General features: G+C 42.9%; 1 protein-coding gene and 1 long non-coding RNA gene across 2 annotated transcripts in view; both read left to right on the top strand.

Annotated features, from left to right (window-relative positions):
• The window catches only part of LOC308477305, a 121,354-nt gene that overhangs the window by 13,412 nt on the left and 85,599 nt on the right, over positions 1-22,343 (top strand). The gene's annotated exons all lie outside the window — the stretch shown is intronic.
• DUSP16 (dual specificity phosphatase 16) overlaps positions 1-22,343 on the top strand; it is a 46,676-nt gene that overhangs the window by 6,660 nt on the left and 17,673 nt on the right. The window contains exons 2-3 of the mRNA XM_081005510.1: positions 17,919-18,542; positions 18,906-19,044. Coding sequence (XP_080861636.1) covers positions 18,312-18,542; positions 18,906-19,044 — 370 coding nt within the window. The 5' untranslated portion in view covers positions 17,919-18,311. The remainder of the gene's footprint in view (positions 1-17,918; positions 18,543-18,905; positions 19,045-22,343) is intronic.

Raw genomic sequence — 22,343 nt, 5'->3', positions numbered from 1 at the left:
TTTGTAGCTGATTGTTTGCAGCAGTGCCCTCATTATGTATTCACATGGTGTAAACATGTATGTGGACCTCTATATCCAAACACACACACACACACACACACACACACACACACACATTATAAGCAAGCAACAAGTGCTTATCTTGTGAACTTGCCATTTAAATTATTTAATCATGACAAAAGATTCTGTTTCCAAAAAGGACAGGGGGTGGTGGTCTGATCTCTTCACCACTTTTAATTGATTTCTGAGACATTGAGGTGAAGAAAACAAGAAGAAATGATATTTCAGGAGGTTGGCTGGGTTGTGTACACATTACTGTTTACTCCAACTTTGCTTGGAGGGCAGCCTTCCCCCACCCCTTCCTCTCTCCAGGTTTTCTTTCCCTCACAGTTGCAAAACCAGAGAGAGCAGCAGCCCACCCTTCTGCTTCAAAGGAAAAGAGTTAGTTGCCAGGTAAGAAGAGTGCCAGCACAGTGAAGGAGCCGTCCAGTGGCTCTCCCCCCCCCCACTCCACCGGCCAAGTGCCCCCTGGGGCAGCCCGCCCCATCTGCCCCTCCCTAGCCCCTCCCTGTGCTCCTCACCACTGCCAGCCCAGTGTTCCCACACTCTTACCACCTCCCTACCCCCTTCTACCCCAGTTCTTGCACCTCATACTCTGTGTCTTCAACTGCTTCTACTTTCTTAGGTGCTTCTGGGGCTGGCTCAGAGTGCAATTCCCTGTCCTTCTTTGTGCTCCAGTCTCATCCCTGAAGAAAGGGCGTCTGACCTGTCATCATAATACTGAGGGCATTGACTTACGTATCCAAGATCTTACCTCATGTCAGCCTGGTGTCTTTTGTGCTCTCATTTCTTTTTTGGCAGGTCTTTCCCTACAATCCCCAACAAAAATGTCTCGGGTTTTTTAACAAATGTTAAATGGAACATTTTCTTCAATTCGTTGTATATCATTTCCCCAAAAAATTTAATTACCTTACAATCTCACCACATATGTTAAAATGTCCCCTCCTTTTTCTTACACTTCCAACATATATTTGAACGACTATGAACATTTAAAAACACAAGAAAAACCCTCTAAAACTGTTGTTGGAAGAAGAAGAAGAAGAAGAAGAGGGAGGAAGGAAGGAAGGAAGGAAGGAAGGAGAGGCGACAGCATGGTAGACATTGTTTCATTTATAGCATTTCTACATTGCCTTTTTATCAGTGATTAATGGAAACATCAGAGTCTGTGTAAAAACCAAGGCTTTACCCGAAGGGAAGGAATCAGTTGGGCAGGAAAGCCAAAGACTCATGATCCACATGGCCACACAAGATTTCACAAGGAAGCAGAGTTCAGCTCTGGGAAATGTCCCTTTTTAATGCTTCACAGAAACACTTGCCCACAGTGTTGCTCTTGGGCTTGATTTAAGGACAAAAGTGCCTGCGACATGTAAATCTGTGCAACAAAGCAGTGGTTTTTTCCTCCTGTGGTGGCCCTGAAACGATGGAATCCTGACCCTCAGGAAGTTCATTTTATCACTTGTTTCTTTTGGGAAGTAAATAAAGACGTTCCTATTTCCTACTTGAATTTATCTTATTTCTGCTGCTGATTTCTTATTCTAGCTTTTGTGTTTTAAATTGGCTTTTATGTTTTTTGTGTATTTCAATTGATGTTCTTACTTTGTAAACGGACTTTGAAATTTTCTTGAAGTGTTGTTTATCAGTGGCATTGAGAGCAGACATCTCCTTTCCTACTTCTGTCAAGTCAAACCAGCTCTGGGAGGGGCAGCTCAGGAGAAAGAAGGGGCGCTTGGCTTTTCAGCTGCTTTCCCTTCCCTACTAGGTTCCCGGGTGCAAAGCCTTGATCCATGGATAGAGAAGCTTGGTGAGGTGCTCACACTTATTATGAAAGTATCCTTCGCTGGGTGTGTGAAAAATTAAAATGTTATTCAGGGAAGCTTCTGCTTCTAATAGCAATCATTCCTGCTATTAGTTTTCTTGGGTGGGGGTGGGTGGGCAATGGATGCAATTGGCAACTGTTAGAACTCCCTAGTGGAGATCTTTTTGGCTCTCTGTATATTACGTTTTCTTCAATGACTGTAGCAGGTCCACGTTTTGGAAGAGGAGAAAAGAATTTAGGCTGGAGGCTTGTGTGAGAGAGAACAGGGTTTGTCCTTTCCTTGTGCTCCATTTGTGGTTTGCTACTGAGCCAAGAGTGACCTACTCAGAGTTGGCTCTGAATAGACTGGCAGGCTTCCATTTTGTGTCTCTGTAAAATGCTCTTGTAGATTTTTAATAACTGAGGTGGGATTTAAGAAGAAAGAGGGGAAGGAATGAAAATTGTAATTAGTTTCCAGAGTAAAGAACTGCCCCCAGCCCTCTCAGTTTTGTTTTACTCAGCAACCAAGTTGTGGGGAGAGTGATTTTCCTCCAAGATGTCTTACCTCTGCCTTTGTTTTTTCTCTCACTCCTTTGGGCTTCCTCTTGAGCATGGACCAGCTGATGTTCACAGCCCATTGGTAGGATTAGGGTGTGAGTCACTTGATGCAGTAATTGCCAAAATTGTCTGGCGACAGATTTTGTCCAGTGGAGTTGCCAAATTAGCTAGGCAATAAGGCATCATTGGAAGTAGTCACTTCTAGTATCATTAAGCATTAGATTCTGCTGACTTTCACAAACATTTAAAGTGTTTTATGAATAAATTACAGAAATATAAAAATAAAGTTAAAATGCTTTTATATTATGAACCACCCTGTCCATAAGTACAGGTAAGTTGCAGCCGAGAACAACTCAAACAGCCAATATGACATAAGTACTCTTCGGGCAGCTGGCTCTCCTTACCTGATAAAGTACTCAGCACTCCTGCCCCAAATACCGCTGCAACTTCCGGGGGTTTGTAGCCCAAACAGTGGAGGTAACAATATGCTGAAGGAAACGTTATGGATCTCTGACCCCATGCAATAACAGGGTCATGTCTGGACAACCAGGTCATCCCTAAGACTAGTTCTGAAGACAAAAGTTGGGATGAACTGGGGAGTGAACAGCAAAGTGAAGAAGAACTGGAAGAGAGAGCTAACAGATTCTCTCTCACTGGAAAGTGTCCAGCCTATCCGCCCAAGGTCACGGAGAGCAGATAAGGCAGCTACACAAAAAGCATATGGTTGCAAGATCAGGTTGCAAGAGGCGGAAGTGACTAGGGAGGAAGTGGGTGGAAACCTTAATTGGTCATTCCGAGAATGGCTGCTTTCTTCTTTTGCTGTGATCATTAAAGACTCTTTAAATGGTAGGCGACGCTTTTTGCTTTGTCCTGCTTATCTACGGCCAAAGGTGGGGTGAGAAAGCCAAGTCCCCAAAGTCTGACAGGTGCCTTAGAGCTTACTTATATTTAGCAATCCATTATCTTACACAGCTGCATGAAAATGTAGCATGTTAAATGAAGCATTACTTCCCACCCCCAGAGCTCAAATAAGGTTATTTGGGGGCTGTTTTGGCCCAGTTCTGTGTTCAGATGACCATCTCATTGACTAAATACTTAACATTTGCTGGTGGTTTCATGTGTTGATTGGCGTGTACAAGCAGGTCCTCACAGCTGCAACACAGCAGTTCTGTCTCATCTCACACTGCCTCACCTCAGATGCAACTTTCTTCACAAAGAGCACCTCTCATGCGCTGTATGCAAGAAGGGGCAACATACAACTAAAGGGGTTGTGGGGTGTAGCTTCCCCTGCTACTGTATAAGGTGATGTGGCTTCCCCTAACACTGATGTTAGATGCCCATTCCTGAGCCAGGGAAATCTACATGCATAGGTGTCTGTGGCTCTGATGATATGGACTAGTGGTCACCAGGAGCAGGGGATGCTAAACAAGCTTGGAGGCAGGGCTGTTGATGGAGCCCCAGCCCTTTATGTCATGTGATATCCTTCAGGTGTATGACACAGGAAGGGGGATAGGGTCTCTGAGCACTTCTACATGTGACTTGTACACCTGAGAAAAGCTAGCTTCAGAATATTCCAGAACTTTTGCTGGGAAACCATTGCTCACTTCCTCCTTCCCCCAAAGTGAAAATCCGGCATGAGTGCCCTGCTTGAAGATTTGTTTCTAACTGCAGCATTAACTAAGCAGAATGACAGTCTAGCCCAGTGGTTCCCAATTGGGGGTTTGCGGAATGCACCCAGGGGGTCTGCGGCCCCATCCCTTGCCTCCCCCCAAACTATGCTTTGTCATTTTTGCATGGTAATGTCAGGCTTCAGGGACTCGGCTTCCTCCCCCACCCTTTGGCAGTAGATAAGCAGAACAAAGTGAAAGGAGTCTCTTAGCAGTTAGAAATTTTAATGATCACAGCGAGAGAACAAAGAATCCATTCCTCGGAATGAAGGTGCTCCCAATTAAGGGTTCCACCCACTTCCCCACCCAGTACTTCCCAGCTTCTGCCTTCTGAACTATGTCTCTCTGCAAACCACTATTCCAAATCTATACTACTTCCCTGCTCCTGGGAAGATTCAGGATCCTGATCAGGAGCAGGGAGAGGGGAAGGCTCCCACCATTCCTCCTCAGTGCAGCCCTCCTCAGCACTGTACCTGACAAGTAATATCACAAATTTTATTGTCTGTTTTAGCGCTGTGTGATTTTTCAATATGTTGGCCAAAAACGGTTTTGAAATCACACCTTGATAACGATTTTGACCTGGTAATAAGCAGCAATATATCGCTCCTTGCTTGAGGGAGAGGAGGGCTGCCAATTTCAAGGCACTGCCGATATCGCACAGTGATCTCAGCCGATCACACTGCTGATCTGAGCTGCCTTCCTTCATGCTGAGGGAGACCAGGGCAGTCAATAGCGCTGCAGCCTTCCCTCACACTGATGGAGAACAGGGCACTGTGGCATTACCTTCCCCTGACACTGAGGCCGAGAAGCTTTTCTCAGCAGGATAACAGCAGGAGCCACAGTGGACATGCATCTCTGCTGGCTGCCACCACTGGCTTCCCCGCTGACAGAGACTTCATGCACCCCCTGTCCCCCTCCCCTCCCCCTCAAACCATGTGCTGGAGGTGACTCCGCTTGCTCTCCTTTCCCCATCCATCTGATCTCCACAGCTGCTTTTTCCCTTATCCCCCGCCTGATCTACACACACAAACACCCCTTCCCAATCTCCGTGACTGCTCCTTCTATCATTCCCACTCCTGATCTCCGATTTCAGACATTATGTTATATTGGAATATTGCACTGTTTAGTTGCTGATATATCACACTGTTGAAAACCAGATATTGCTAGTCTGTTTTCTAGTATTCCCTAATCTGTCGGACTCTGTTGCCACCAGTGGGGCCTGACTTCCTCTCCGGCTGGAATCCTAGTACCTCTGAAGTCAACTTGCATGAGTCTTTTGGGCACCAAACCACCACTGGTGCATAACAGCACATAGGAGCCCATTAACGTGCCCATTCCATCATCTCAAAACATTGCTCCAAAGTTTAGTAACCTGTCTATCCTCTTCCCAAGTCAGTTTTTGCATTCATTTCTCAGTCATCAAGTGTACAATAATGTACAGTAGCCAAACAATATATGAGCTTATATAAACCATGCCTCGGAGACGAGCAGCAGAATGCTGAAATATCCATTTCATGCTGTGCAAGTATAATGGTTTTGTAATGCATACCTAGTCACATTTGCTTAAGAAACTGATTATGTTAAAACAGCATTTTAGACTAGGCAACTCTAAACAGCTGATCCTTTCGAGCAATCCTTAGATCTAATCCTCTTTACTCGTAAGGTGGGATTATTCCCTAGAAAGTAGCCAATTCAGATATGAGGAAATGCCCAGTGATTCTCTTATCTGTAGTTTTTATGGAGAATTAAATTCTGTTCTAAGCAATGAGGAAGTTTTGGTCTCCTTTTTGTTAGGACTTTGCACCAGTATATCAGCTGCACCAGAGTTTAATTAGCAATACTAATTAACTATTTGTTAATTAAAAATAAATAAAATTTCCTTTCTGATGATTCATAATAAATAGCATTATTATGCTAGTTCTAGAAAGGTAGCTGTATTTGACTGTCGCTCTAAGTTTGCAGCACTTTGAAGACTGATAAATTTATCATGGCATGCGTTTTTATTGGCTAGAGTGTGTTTTGCGTGTGTTATATATCTGTCACAGTGTTAGAAAGATCTCTGGACAATCAACCCCTGAAAACAGGAATCTTGGCTAGTTTTGCTATATTTAGAATCGTTGCAGTTGTAACACTCAAAGGCCAAAGGGGCATGATTTTGCACGTATCCAGCAGTCTTGCTCGCCTGTCTGCAGTGGGCCTAAAACATCATACTCAGATCTTCTCTGCTTCAATTTCACTTTGCATTTTGCTGACTAGTTATGGATTTTAACAGTTTACCTGTTGACCTTTGAAAACAGCTGAGCAGTTTTATGGAAGCTTTGATAGTGACCTTCCTAGCTGCTTTAAGACTATGCTGCATTATGTCAATAAACATGACAGCCCTGTACAAATACAGTAAAATCTTCCAGGTCAAATGTTCCCCATAACTGTTGTTGCTACATTGAGGCCCACTCTAGAACATTAAACTACTGGTCTATATTTTTCTTCATTAGTAGTTCAGAGTAATACTTGCTTTGGCCCATAATCCTTTGCTATGTGCTTGTTGGTTATATATTAATATGTGTCTTTCTTCTGTTTGCAATCTTTCCTCTTTCTGTAATAATTCTGGGAACTGAATGTTGTAAGCTTAATGATGTAACTGTGACATAACCTTGAGATAAGTGGTGATTTCATTTGGCTAATGAAATAAATCCTTGCCTTCACCTTTGGCTCCCAAAGTTGTTTTTCTGTCACCTCTTTCTTCTTATTGCCACATAAATGAGTAATTAACCATCCCAAATAAATTTCTTCATTTTACAGTGATGTGGTAATTTCCTCCTGTCACTTGTCATTATATGCAGAAAGGGAAATTGCTGAGAAGCTTGTACTCTCTCTTAGAGTTAACGTAAAAACATGAACTTCTCTGGGTGTCTGGAATTTTCACAATATTTTTGCTCTGAGATCTCTGTATAACTCCTTACTTTACAGATCATTTTTAGCCAATTCATATATAAAGTTGTCAGAATCTCACTGGGGACTTGGATGGCTCTGTCCAAATCCAGACCTATAGTGTGTGTTCAAGTTCCTGGGCTCAGGATGAGATAGTGCCCTCACCACCTGGCCACCAGTTCTACATACAGAGGCTAACTGTGTATCAGCCCTGATGATGGAACACGGTCCTCCACTTCAGCTGAGGACAATAGCCTAGTTTAGGGGATACAGGACAGACTTTATGGCACACACGGCTCTGTCCTAAGAAGAATCCTGGTGGACCAGACCAAACGCCCTGCTTAGTCCAGCACTCTGTTTTCACAGTGGCCAAGCCAATGCCTATGGGAGGTCTCCAAGCAGGACTGAGTGGAACAGCATTCCCACCTGAGATCCCCGGCAACTGGTGTTCAGAGGTCTACTACCTCCAGCACATCAGCTTCCTGGGGCAGTCTCCTCACTCTGTCTAATGGCAAGGGCCAGACGAGCCCAGCTTGTACTCGGCCCTGTTAAGCAAACAAAGCCCAAAAACCACATTGCTGGAAGGCCTGGTCTCAGCACTTGGCATGGCTGGGCAAATGCCAGTGCCCCAGAGGACCCAGTGAGACTGACAGCAGAGTGTAATATTTCCCTTAGAACTGTCTTTATTTATTGTAGAACACCTGGTTTTGTAAGCACTTGGGTAATAATATTATTATGCCACCACTTCTTGGTGGTTGTATACCTGTTAGAACTTGATCATGCAGTGGCTCTTGAACTGGCAGCTTGTGTGGTGTCAGATAGGGATTCGGACAATGACTGGGCCAAATATACCTTGGCTTTGCCACTGTTTGCAGGCTTCAGCTAGTGACCCCTTCTTGGACTGTTTTGCAGGGACCCTGTAAACATTGTTGAAGTATTTGCCCCACCCTTACCTGGTGCTGTTTTTATTTCTTTTACTCACAAGACTCCAGAGTGAGGGCAGGAAGCTTTACCCCTATTCTGAGTTGGTTTCATAACAAAGCCACGTAACCAATGAGTTTTGAATATGAAGTCAAATCAGACCAAGGGTCAGTGCTTTCTGCTCTCACTCTGAAGTCTCATGGGTAAAAGAAAAGAAAAAGTCTTGTCCTTCGAGAATCTGGAGTATGGTTGTTGGCATTCCCAAGACCACAGGCAGGAAGCAGAGGAGTGCAAAAGGTGAGTAAAGAGAACCTTTCATAAAACATCCCCATCTAAAGACTCCTTTTTGAGCCCAAAAAGTCCAGCTAAGAAATTCTGGCTCAGGCTGTGTGTGACACCATTCAGCACTGACGAAAGGAGGCAAGTGTAGAGACAGACGAGAATGCCTCTTTACATCTGTAGGCCAGAGCAAACCAGGTGATATTTGTTTGTTGTGTTGACCATATTCACCCTAAAGTCCTAGGGTAGAAATAACACAGTTAAAACAAAAATGAGACAATATTAAATTTCATAATAATGCAGCAATAATAAAATCCCAAGCCAATGTACCTGACCTTTCCCCAAAAGTCTGAGGGAAAAGGTAGCGCTTCACTTAAGGGCAAAATTCTGATCAAACTAATTCTGACCATACTTGTTTGGTCATTATCAAGTATACACTTCCAGAGTTGATGCTAAATACATTACTTTTGGTAAATGAGCCACCATAGCCACAGAAATTTGCGTCCTGGGCTTTTAAAACTCGTCTACCAATGTACTATCTGAAACCAAAGGCACGCATTTTTTCCCCAGCTCTCCTACCTCACTAAAGCAACAAAAAATCCCTGTGCGATGTCTTTTGACAGGAAGCCAATGTGACTTTCTTAAAGTCAGTGTGGTGTGTCAGGTTAAAGGCACAAGGGAATGAGAAGAGTTAAGAAAACTAAGCAGTGTTAAATGGGGCATGTTTAAACATGAGGCTGACATCACAGGACTGAATGAACAATGCACTGTCAACTGAAAATTAAGCCAACCCACATTTTTTCTTTCAAGTTTTGAAAACTATGCTACATAGATATAACAGTACCATATCAGTCCAACCACTTTAAAGTCCCTTTATTTTAAACAGGTTCAAGCCGCACATGACATCAGCACATCAATATAGTGTCTAGGAAGCTATTCCTGTGCTCTGTGGAGCAGTTGCAGCAACTGGGGATCACTCCTCCTCCACCAGTTTATGTACCTTTCCCTGACAGAGACTATGCCTATGTGGAAGCTGCCTCTGCTCTTCCCGCTTCAATTCTCTACTGGTTCTGGGAAACAGTGGTGCAGGAGTGTGTGGGGAAGCACCCGGCCCTTCACATGCCTTGCCCACTCTTCCTTCTCTTCCTCCCCACTGGCCACTACCTCCCTCTCCTGAGCCCAGCCCTCCTTTCCCCAGTGCAGTCCCTGATAGCATCTGGCTGGGTACTGTGAGAACAAAATGCTGGACTAGATGGGCCATTGGCCTGATCCAAGTTCTTATGTACTCTCTAAAGTTTTATGGGGTGCACCTGGGAGGTGTATAAAATGAGGAAATGAAATTGAGTGCAAAAGCACCTAAATGATGCTGTGAAATCAGCAGGGCTCTGTTGTATTTCCCATGACTTAATGTGGAGCAGCCCTGGCCAGCAGCTCTTAACACAGAAACCACTTTGACATTTGAATGAACTAATGTGGTTTATTTACAAACTTAAGTGCAAGTGAGGTTAGTTATGGAGGGGTGTGTGGTGACAGAAATAGCCTTCAGCGGCTGCTGTTCAGAAATGCCATTCAGATGCAAGTCTTGCAAACTTGGGAGCTGATAACAGCAGATAACAGATCATGCAGTAAATGGTTCCTGGGTGGTATTATTTGAATGTGGAGACATGGGGTCACTGAGCCTGAATGTTCCCTGGTTTTAGCAAAGTGGTATTAAAATGTTTACTTCAGGGAACCATTCTGTTTGTTTGATGAGGAATTCTTGTGCGCTGCGGAAGAATCTGACACCTGCAAATCTGCAAACATTTCACAGACGAAAACAGGGAGGCTCCTGTGCATGAGAGTGTGGGGTAGAGGCAGCATTTAGTGGAACAGCTGTGTAGCTTCTGGATAATGATCGGGCAACACAATATAGATTTCATAAATTGTGTCATAAATATCAAAAGGGAACTAAAAGTGTGTGGAAGTATATGGAGTCAGGAAACACAGAAGAATACTTTTTCGCACAGTGCATAGTTGAACTGTGGAGTTTGTTCCCACACTAGGTAGTGATGGCCATCAACTGGGATGACTTTAAAAGAGGATTAGACAAATTTACAAAGAATAAAGCTATCAATGGCAAATAGCCGTGATAGCTGGGTGCCCCCCCCCATTACCAGAGGCAGTACAGTGTGCCTCTAATACAAGTTGGTAGCAGGAATTGCAAGTGGGGAGGGTGCTGTTGTGCTCACCCATGGACATGTAGCTGGTCACTGTGAGGACAAAGTGTTCAACTAGATGTGCTGATCCAGTATTGCTCTTTGTTGTTGAAAGCAATGAGACAAGCTACACAAATTAAACACATATAACATGTGTTTAATTATTATGTGTGTTTACTATGCATACTATGTGATATTCATAACATTTGGAATTCTTACCTAAAATTAAGAAGCAAGGCTTACATAATGATGGTATATCTACCACACAGATTAAAGCTCTAGCCCTCTTCTCTATGGAAATTAAGCAGGGACCTGTACCTCTGTTGTAAGCAAACTACAACTTGAGAACATATGGATTTTTTGTCCACACAATATGCAGTTTATTTCCCCTCCTCAAGCAGTTCTTCATAAAACATGCTGTTTGTACAACAACTGTCCCTTTCCCCTTTCTTGTTACAGGGAAGTTCTCCTTGTTTCCTGTTACGTTATATAATTTGTGCCAAGACCTCATCAGGATTCAGTCTAGGATCTGTGTTCAATACCAGCCATGGTCAAAGCCAAGGGTGGGGCAGGGGTCATCTGTCCCCCCACCAATACAAATCAATACAGATCTGATCTTCTGCCCCTCCCAACGAAAGCCTGCCCCCCTAACAAAAATCCTGGCTACGCCTATGGTACTAGCACTGAATTCTACAATATGGGGAAAAGATCTATGAGCATGTAAGAACACAAGAATTTCCTTCTTGTCCAAAGGTCCATCTCGTCTTGCATCCTACAAAAGGCATCGGCCTTTGGAAGCCCTCAGGCAAGGATTGAGGACAATGACAAGTCATTAGCAGAGTGCCTTTCCCTCGTTATTGAACAACTGCAGTCTGCTGCATTCATACACATTTAAAATTTGCTAGCTGTTTGCGTCGGAGCATGTACTTAGGCACTATTTTTATTATAAGAACTGAGCCTTCAATCTTTCACCCCACACTCCTCCTTTCTTCTTCTCTCCTACACATCCAAAAAAGGGAGTCTTTTTATTTTAAACTTAATAGCACAGTCGAATGAGGCAATTCATTCATATGTGTGTGTGTGTGTGTGTGTGTGTGTGTGTGTGTGTTTTATTAGAACATGAGCAACCTCATTCTTGCCATTGCTCAGGAATTATAAGAAATCAAAATATCGGTGCAGTTTTGAAATCAGTGCACTTTTGCATGCTTCAGTGTGCCATCTTGATTCCAAATAGTTCCAGTTCTATCTAAACATAGAGAAAAACCTGCTTAATTTCAGAAATGACCTCACAAATTTGGTAAAATCAGTGCAGTTTCCCCCCTCCAATCTTTATTATTTTAAAAAATATACATTTATGCAACATTTATATAACACTCTCTGTTTTTGTTTGTAACAAAAAAGAAAATGTTTTTCTTCTAATATTACTCAGTATGTGGCCCCGTACACCCTCCATGTTCTTTTTCTTAACTTCCATTGCTTCTGTTGGCGAGGTCCACAGAGGTATTTTTGGTTCCAATATTCCTTTATATTTTATCCAGATCTTATATAATGATTTCCTTATTAGAGGATTCAATAAACCCCTGTGGACCTTCACCTTCTCATAAATTAGATAGGCATGCAACCCATATCGATTATCATATCCCTCCAAATCCAACACATCTGAATCTCTGAATGTTATCCAGTCTTTGAGCCATAGAAGACCATGGCTGCGTGGTATAGTTCTAAATCAGGAAGTGCAAAGCCTCCTCTCTCTTTTTTATCTGTTAATAGTTGGTATTATATTCTCAGTTTCTCCCCATTCCATATAAATCTCGCCATATCTCTTTTCCATTCCTGAATGGTTAGCACTCTGGACTCTGAATCAGTGCGGTTTTGGAAGGTCTAGTCTGCCATATTGACTCAAAATGGTATCCAGTTGTAGCCAAACATAGAAAACCACCTGCTCCTTGATTTTGGGAACCATAGTGCAAAATATGGTTACAATTATCTTAAGAGGTGTCAAAGTCCATGGTGAACAGGCAAGCGATTTTCAAAAATAAATAGTAGACTAGGCTATCTGTGTTTGAGACTCAAGAAGTTATCCTCTCCCTCAAACTCCTTCTGCCCTTCATTGCCCTTCCCCCTTCAAGTTTAAATTGTTGCTCTTGGCAGCCTCGATCAAGCAGAAATCACCTGTAGTAAAATTATGTAATCTGCATGTAACTAATACTTGTCTGTGGAAAGTGGATGGGGAAGAATTAGTAAATGCATTCAATATATTTTGCCAGTTTTTTAATCTCACAACTCAGAACCACAAATTATGTGAGAATTACAGTTTTTTACATGCTCATGTTCTTGGGTATCCATTATACAAAACTATGTATGCTGCTTTGCTAAGCATTTAAACAGATGCCCATCCTGGTCTTAAGTTTATATACTGCACAATGCAAAAATAGAGGAAGACTGAAGACACAAACTTAGCTGTTCCAGTATGTTTTGGAGACTAGAGGGACAGAGCTCTGAAAAAATAGGTCAGTCCTGGGTGAAATGGACTAAAATATGTGGCATTTGGTTCATACAGAGCTGTGAGCTTATTATTGTGCTCTTGAATGAGTTCTAGATCATGTCCAATGCTCTCATGCAGCTGTAGATGGCAATAAATGTTCAGCAGTAGAAAGACAAGCTGTCCTTTCAGCAAAATGTTTTCGGTCATTACTCATCCTCTGACTGAGGACCCCTCTGATTAGCTCAAAGGAATCCAGTTTGAAAACCAAATTTTAGAATATTGAAGTGTTGCTTTTAAAACAGTTACAGCATTTACTTTTCCTACTGCTGCTACAATAATTTTAATTTTTCCCTTGCTTGCTTTTGTTCCCATATTACAGTAGTAACTTTCACAAGGCATTCACAAAGAAATGAGGGGTGGGGAAAATTAACTTCAAGTAAAAGGAGACTTGCTTACAAACAATCATATGCATACATTATGACCAGGGAAATGTTTTTAAAAACATTAATTTTAAAATAGCTTTTAATATTCTTTTAGTAGACAAATTTTAGGGGGCATGGACAGCCACAAAAAACTGTAGGCATTGCAATGGGGATCCTATGGAAGCAGTCAGCAAGATATGCATATATAAAAAACATAAAATATGTTGAGAAGAGGGATCCCCAGGAGCCATGGAACACTCTTCTAAAAATGATAATTTGCGGAGGAACAAAATATATTTGCGGGAGGAAGATAAGCAGCCTCGATTATTGGACAATATCCAGCTGAAATAAAACATTTCAGAGGTCTGTTTCATACACTTATTGGGCTGTGATCTTCTTCATGTGGTAAAAATTATGATGTATTGTTATACAGTGGTACCTCAGGTTACATATGCTTCAGGTTACATACGCTTCAGGTTACAGACTCCGCTAACCCAGAAATAGTACCTCGGGTTAAGAACTTTGCTTCAGGATGAGAACAAAAATTGTGCTCTGGAGCCGCGGCGGGGGCGGGAGGCCCCATTAGCTAAAGTGGTGCTTCAGGTTAAGAAAAGTTTCAGGTTAAGTACGGATCTCCAGAATGAATTAAGTACTTAACCTGAGGTACCACTGTACTGATAGTGCCAACTGACTAGGGACTCAGCTATACAGCTGCAAATAAAACGTTTTAAATGTGTTGTAAAGTGCAATAAACAAATGTGACACTAGATGGCGGCAGTGAGCTATGCAAAATTCAATGTACAGTCAAACCTCAGTTGTCAAACATAATCCATTCCAGAAGCCCATTTGGTTTCTGAAATGTTCAACAACCAAGGCGCGGCTTCCAATTGGCTGCAGGAGCTTCTTGCACTGAAGCAGAAGCCGTGTCGGACATTCAGCTTCCGAAAAACGTTCAAAAACTGGAGCATTTACTTCCGGGTTTTCATTGTTCAGGAGCCGAAATGTTCCAAAATGGAGGCATTCAGGACTGTATTTTTCAAAACGGTTTTTTAAAAAGCATTTCCACAGGTTTTTTTACATGCGTGTAGATTCCACTACAGTTTCCTCAAAGGATGATGTTTCATGGACCCACCTGCTAACTTGAGAATGTTGCTCCACTTTTATCAAGGTGTTCATCGTTCAGAGAACAAGCAGGCAAAACTTGTTTTTAATTCCCTGATAGCGTCCTGTCAGAATATCAACAAATGATGTGGCAGCTGACCTCATCTGTATGAAGGTGGCTTTGCTCTGCTCATAAAGATTATCTTGCAAACATGGTATTAGTTGTACTTTAGATCAGTGGTTTTCAAAGGTTTCCTTGGAAGGAATCCTCCTCATATTGACCTATCTGACGAAGCACCCTGTCCATCTGCTAAGGAGCCTTTCTCCTAGGGTGCATATGTGGTTGGCAGAAGGCGCTGCCTATATCTGTTGGACCTCTCTGTTGGCCTGATTGAACTGGGAATGTGATTCTGGGACACACCCTGTACTCCACTGCAGCCGTGCATTGTGGGAGAAGATTGGTACTGTGAACAAATGACTTATTCGTGGAAGCTCATCCATCGTTACTAATCATATTCCAAATATTACTGATCTTCTCGTGGAAGGGTGCTGTAGTTTCAAAACTACTATTTAGGAAAAAGACCAAGGTTCTTTCACACAACTTTTTAAAAGTGCTTCCTTTGATGTGTATGTATTAGAGGGAGAAATACTACTCAAAGAGCACTTTGATAGACTTGGAAGAAGATATTTGGGGATATATTTTTATACCATCACCCTGCTCCCCAAAAGAAAGGCCTGTAACTGGCTTGGCTTTTAAAAAAATATATCTGTTTAAAAGTTTCTAAGTTGGTTAATAAAAGTGGGGGGGGGGGAGTATCCATTTAGAAAGTTCATTACATTTTTTCTGTTTTCCTTTTCTACTGGCCAGGCATAAACTCTAGTCTTTATCCACATCCAAGCAGACTGTCTGGCTGCCTCATTAACAGGTCTGATCTTCTGCTCATTGAAGCAAACAGAATGACTTCTATTAGAATTGTGGGTGGGTAGGTAATGAGGTCCCCAATAGTCTTTGAAAGTAGAAGCTCATTCTGTTCCAAAGAGCAGGACATGAATTGTGCAGGAAGCCTCACTCCATGGGTTTTGTTCTTTTCCCTACATTTTGCTAATTTTAGACAGTGGATCTTTGTTGGGAAGAAGTTGCCACATTCTCGATGCTTTCACGACTGGCAAAATACTCATAATTATGACCTACGTGTTTCTGTGGATGTAGTGAGTTTGTATATTGCAGAGAACCCTGGAGAGTGCAGTATATCTTTGCAGATTCTATATATAAACACACATAATTCCCTTCTCTTGAATTCGTGTCATTGGAGATTGGATGCATGTCCTTGCAACATAGGACAAAGATTTGTGGTTCAGAAATGCATAAATGGGGATGTGACTAGTATCCCAAGATCTGTATTTTCTTTGTTGCTCACTATTTTTATTGGCTGCTTAGGCAGAAGTCTGACTATGCTTCTGTTGGTAAATCAAAATTGTTTGAAAAATAGTAATTCTTGAATTAGTTACAGATGGGAGTGGAATTCAACATAGTGATAAGGTGGTTTCTGCTTGTGCAATGAAACGTTTTGCAGCTCTCCTCCCCTTCAGGCCCCCCTAAATCTGTTCTGGGTGTTCCCCCCTCCCTCCTCTGGAGCAGATTTGGAGAAGGCACAGAGCAAGCATGTGCAGAGAGTGAAAGTCCTATCGTGCGAGTGGAAATCCTTGCAGTGACAGAACTCATTAGTTTAAATACTGCCCATAGTTTAGTTCATCTTCGCCAAATAATAATTTCTTTAATTCAAGAATTACCAACTGATGGCACATGGGCCATAACTGATACCCAGAACAATTTTATCTGGTTGCTAGGCCCCATGTTTTGATTGGTATGGGAGAAATCATCTCCCCTGCTTACATGAAAACTGTGTGAGCAAGGATGCTTTTTCAGCTTGAAAGAACAAGAGCTATTCAATATATTTAAATTGCATATCTCTTAAAATGAAATAAATCTTATGAAACTGCAGTTTTGTTCATTTATTCATCTACTGCAGTTTCATAAGAGTATATATTTAAAGTAGATGAATAAATGAACAAATAAATTTGGATATTCAAAATATATTAAAAATAAATTTAAGGAACCACAGAAAGAGGAAAGGAAGTCAAGTATTGAACTGTTAAAATGACTGTAAAATTATTGAAATGTATAAATCTGAAAATCATAAGTCAAATTTAAAAAGAAAGAAAGAAAGAAATCTTTGCTATGCTCCAACAGTGCCCAGTTTCTCTACTGACAAAGCTGTCTGCTAGCTGATACCATTAATTTCAGACTGTTACAGACTCTCATCACCTATGAGGGGCTTGGTTTTTGTGCAGCAAAAGGTATTTATGGTCCCTGGATCACTGGGGAATAAAACACACCCTAAGGAAATGACTGTTCTTATTCCGGTCAACATTTCATTCCAGTTGGGTACATTCAGCCTTTGAATAGTTGAGGTTTCTTCCTCTGAGCTCATTAGTTTGGCACAGCTCAGGGGAAATGTAAATCTGATACACCTCTAACCATCTACAATGGTATAATTAAAACAGGACCTGCACGTGTTGCATAATGATGATGTGCGTAAACCCAGTGCCCTCCCTGCGAGTAGAAAGCTAGCAAGTCATGAAAGCTAGATCCTTTCTTCTGGGTAAGCTCTATGATATATTTAGGTTTTTGTTTTTAGCAGTGAGGAGCATTTAAAGAAAACCAGCATCCTCCACCAGCTGTCTGTAGTGGTGAAGTCTCTACCACTTAGCATGCTTTCATCTCATTCTTCTGCATGCCTTACAGGCAGCATCGTATACAGTTTTCCCCCCACAAAGGACTTGCCACAGCAGCAGTGTTCTAGATTCAGGTCTGGCTACTTTTCCTCACGGAAGGAAAATCTTACAGCAGACACTGGAAAATTATCAGACCAATTGCACACTAGGGTTAGAATTAGAACTTTGGTGGCAGACCTGGGTGAGAAAGCCAGGCCTCTGCTGAACTCCTAAAAAGCAGTGGGAGAAAAGATGAGGCCGTTTGGGGAGCAGACAGACTGGGTCGGTGAAGGAGTGCCTCTCTCTCTCTCCTGCCCAACTCTTCCCCCCTGTGCTCCACTCCCCTGCTCTTCCCTGGCACGTGTGTTGAGGAAAAAAGCAACTTCTCAGAACATGAGAAATGTAGGACTCACCTGCTACCTCTCCATCTCCGAAACCAAAGGGTCTGTGTCCTTGGAGACCAAGGTTTCTGGATCAAGGTCTCTGCACCAAACATCTAGTTTTGCCCTTAGGTGGGGGAATAAATGAAGTAATGGAATCAATTATCATGTATGCATTTATTTTAAGAAAAGAAAAGAAAAAGGTGGTTGACAGCACATGTGAGACTTTATTGTGACAACAGGGAGAGTTAAGGGGGGATGGGATTATGGGTTGCAAACTCCCAGAGTCTGTCTTGTTTGTTTTGCTTTTCTTTCTGTCTGCCACTTGTCACCTCTTTCCATGTCTCAACAGGCTCCTAGTCCACTCTAAAAGCCGATGATGTGGGAACAAAGGTAAAGAATGATGTAATGGCAGGACCAGTCGAAAAGCAGCTTTTGTTTGAGTTGTGAAATGGCTACTCTATAGCCCAGGATGAATGGGTTGTGAGGGGCTGCTTTAGCAAGCCCTATATAACCAGAATATCAACTGGGAGCCGGACGGGGCATTCATCTTTGGAGGACCCTCTCAAGATAAAATGGGTCTAACTTTTCTCTTGCCAGTCACTGCCAGTATGACCTCATATACTGAGTACAATGGAATGGCTAAGCCTTTAAGTCCATAGCCATTACATCACCTTCTTCATCTCTGTTGCAAATTGGAGAGGAAAAAGAAGGCAGTGGCAAAAGAAGGGCCTCTGCTGTTGTCATGGCTGATGAGATGAATGGTACTCAGCTGATAGTTGGTGAGAGGCTGGTGGCTTTGCTGGAAAGCGGCACAGAAAAATTGCTGGTGATTGACAGCCGCCCCTTTGTGGAATACAATACATCACACATCTTGGATGCCATCAATATCAACTGCTCCAAGCTCATGAAGCGAAGGCTGCAACAAGATAAAGTGCTGATCACTGAGCTCATCCAGCATTCTGCAAAGCACAAGGTAAAGCAGTGATGGGTGTTGGTGAAATTCCTTTTTTTAAGATGCACTTATGCATAGGTACAGAATTAGAGGTGGAAGATTGCCAGCGAAGACATATGAGCTCAGTTAGCATATAATGTTAAACCCAAGCTAGCAAGCAAGTGTACAAGTGCGCAGAGCAAATGTTGTGGCTGCTTCACTTCTCCCCTGGTTCTGCTGCTGCCATGTTACCCAAGACACAACAAAACAAAATCCAAGGGAAGATTAATATGGTCTGAATTAATAATAATAGGCATATAAAGAAGAGCTTTCTTTTGAAAAATGTGCTAAAGTTTTTAAAAACTTGACTACATCTGATCAATCCTCCCCAATTATTTTTTCCAGGTTGAAATTGACAGCAAGCAAGAAGTTGTGGTGTATGACCAAAGCTCAAATAATGTGGCTTCTGTTTCATCTGACTCATTCCTCACTGTCCTGCTGGGAAAACTGGAGAAAAACTTCAGCTCTGTTCACCTGCTTGCAGGTAGGATCCTGGAAAACCATATGAGTGTGACACACATATGCAAAAAGAGAGAGGAGAGAGGCAGTGACTGTGCCAATGTCACTCAGTGTGCTTCATGGCCAAGTGGGAATTTGAATCCTGGACCAAATCCAACACACCAACCATCTTAGGGAAACGTTAGGGAAATGGAATAAACTGCCATGTGAACTCAGTCTAGATGGGCTGTTTGGCTGGTGCAACAAGCTCATTATGTTTGTGAGTGTTTGTGTGTGTGTTCACGACTGATTATTGTGTTAGATTTCAGTTGTGTTTATCCTTAATGTAATATTGTTGACAAATGGCTGAGATTCTACATATAGAGAACTGATGCAGGAAGCGGGGGGGGGGGGCTCTCCAAACTGTCGGTATTTTGCAGGAGAGATTTAAGAGTGTATTAGAACTTTAGCTTTATGCAATTGAAGTGGATTTAAGCACTCTGGGCTAGAGATGTAAAATTTCCAGAAATTTTGAAGCCCTGAGAAAAAACCATTCCCACCCTCCTGTTTTTTTCCAGAAAAAAATGGACATTTTGGAAAAATTGAAAAAAAGTTCAGTGTGGAGTAGTTTTACAAATTGCGTGAAACGCAGTGTACATAAAAGTATTCTGCTTGCAATAAAACAGGTAACCACCCGCCTTTCCCTCAAAAGTAACAAAAAAACCAAGAATCCATCAACATAAAAAATAATCAGATTTGCCCCTTAGCACCAACAGCAAATAAAGTTAAGAACCACCTCAATATTTAAGCTCCATAGAAGGTCTACCCTTTGAGTGGTGCTTAAAAAAAAAAACAAAAAACAGAAGACACAACATATACATGCAGTTTATACGATCTCATTTTCTGAACTTCTATCATTTTCCATTTCTTCTTCCTCTGCCACTTTGTCATTTTTCTAAAAAACAGCTTTGGGGGAAAACGGGGGGGGGGGGACGGGACTGTTTTTTCCAGGGGTTTTCCAGGCCTTCCCATCTCTACTTGAGGACAGCCGGGGCAAAGTTACTAAATAGTATGTTGCACTAAGGCTCAAACTCTGTTTCAAAGGAAAAGGAGTGTGTTTTTAAAATTGAATTTGTTATTATATATTATAAACCGCATGACGGTAAAAGAGCTTCTAAACAGTTTACAAAAATATACAACAGAACATTAAAATGATTGATAAAACACAGTTAAAAGCAGGTATTTAAGAGTATTCAAAAGATGATTAAAGTCAGCAGTGGTTAAAAGGAAGTAAATTGCATGCAGCTTCTACTTCTTCAGATGGGCTGCCCTAACAAAAATGTTTTGAGCAGTTGCCGGAAAGAGTACAGTGAGAACACCTGCCTGGTGTCAGTTGGCAGGGAGCTCCAAAGTGGGGGTGCTGGAAGGCTGGGGGGGGGGGGAATGGAAAAACTGGGGGGGGGGAGGTTTTTTCCTGTTTTTTTTCCAAAGCCATTTTTTTCAGGAAAAATTGGGGAGGGGGGAATAGTGTGTGGAATATTCAAACTACATCAAACTATTTTTTTCAATTTTTCCAGAAAAAAAATGGCTTTGGAAAAAAAAAAAAAAAAAACCACCCTGGGATTTCCGCTTCTTTTCCTGGCCTTCCCATCTCTACTCTGGGCTTGTCCACACTTTTGCTTGACCTGTTTTGTGATTATGTTGTGTAGCAGTTGATTCCCCCGGCTCCGAGACCGTTTGTTATTGCTCTGTGGCTGTGCCTTGTGAAAATAGGAACTTACCTGCTGAATCAGATCTTATCAGATATGCAGAAAATCTGAAGAGATTTTGCTTACCAACCTTCTGATTCAGCAGATAAGATTTGTTTTTCTTGAGGCACAGCTGTGGAGCGGTATGAGGGGAAATCAGTCAGGGCACAAATAGTGTCAAGATACAGGGCAAGCAAAAGTATGAATAACAAGTTCCTGTTTTAAAAAACAAAAAGCCACGTATAATGGGGGAAATGCACTAGAACGTGTGGGTGAATGAATGGCTAATGGAAGAAATCAGGATGAATGCAGGTCATTGTCATATGTAAGCTTTGCGCAAGCAAACCAGGATGACTGCTGAAAAACAGGTCATCAGGGGGAGCCCTTAGACAGAGCCTTGTGGCAGCGGCAGAGGAAGCCGCTTGGGTCCCTGGGGCGGCGCGTCCAGGGACGGGGCACTCCGCCCATAGGGGCAGGGCGCACCGCAGGGCCTCCAGAGTCTGCCTGCCTCCTCCCGCTCAGCCGCCCTACAGCTGGGGGGGGGGGAGGCAGCGGGCAAACCATTTGGGCAGTGCAGAGCCTGCGTGCGCCACAGCTACCTCTGAAGAGATGCATGGCTCGGGCGTGCTGCGGTGAGTGCCGCCCGGCATTTTGTCACCCCCCTCAGTGGTGACACTTGGAGTGGCTGCACCCCCCTTCCTCCGGCCCTGCCTTGTGGAGACATTGCAACTTCTGCCTCATGAAGCTGGGCTTCGTTCTTAGACAGGCATGTGTGAGCTGTATGTGGACTGCAACAACAACAATACTGAAAATTCCTGCACAGAGAAAACAAGCATCTCAGGAAGGATGGGCCTAGCCTAGCCTTCATCTGACAGTGAACATCCCATCAGGAGGGGAGAAAACTGACAAAAGGATGCTCCATCAGCACAACTGAAAGACCAGCAACCTCTGGTGCTTCCTTGAACTTATTCCACCCCAGAAGGTCATTAGAAAAACTTGCAACTTAACAACGTTTATTTCCTCCTACTTCCCAATACTTTTTCTTTAAGATTGCAAGCCAGGTGAGAGGCAGAGAAATACCATCTTGTCTGTAAGATCACCTGCAGGAGCTACTCTGCTTATTCCATGAGTTGACGAACTGGGTCTTATGTACCCAAGGGATGGTCAAGCTGGCCCGAACAAGGGCACATGCCCAGAGGGGATGCAAAAATCTCACCCCTGGTTCAGCTCCTGGACGGCATGTTCTGCGGCCACGTGAATGGGGTGGCAAGACGCCTCTGCCTTGTGTATCCAAATAGAGAGAGAAACAGAGATGTTTCTCCCACCTCTCCAGCTCTCTCCTCATTCTACAGCTGTTCGGTGTGGGCAGGAGCCGTATCCTGGCAGGGCAGGCAGCTGAGAGGAGAAGCAGGGCAGGCAGGCAGGTGTGGAAGGCTAGTGGGAAGGAGCAGGATCCTGTGCATGGCTTGATGTCAAGAGGAGGCTGACAGGTGAAGTGGGAGAAAAGAAGAGGCCACGGGAAAATGCTGCAGGAAAAGGAATAGCAAGGCTGCTGCTTTTCAAGGGAAAGCAGCGCTTTAAACAGCTATGCAGCAGA

This window comes from Podarcis pityusensis, assembly GCF_964106645.2.
Source record: "Podarcis pityusensis genome assembly, chromosome: 5".
Classification (NCBI taxonomy): Eukaryota; Metazoa; Chordata; class Lepidosauria; order Squamata; family Lacertidae; genus Podarcis; species Podarcis pityusensis.
Note: the sequence above shows the minus strand (reverse complement) of the source record. Positions and strands in the feature narration are given on the sequence as shown.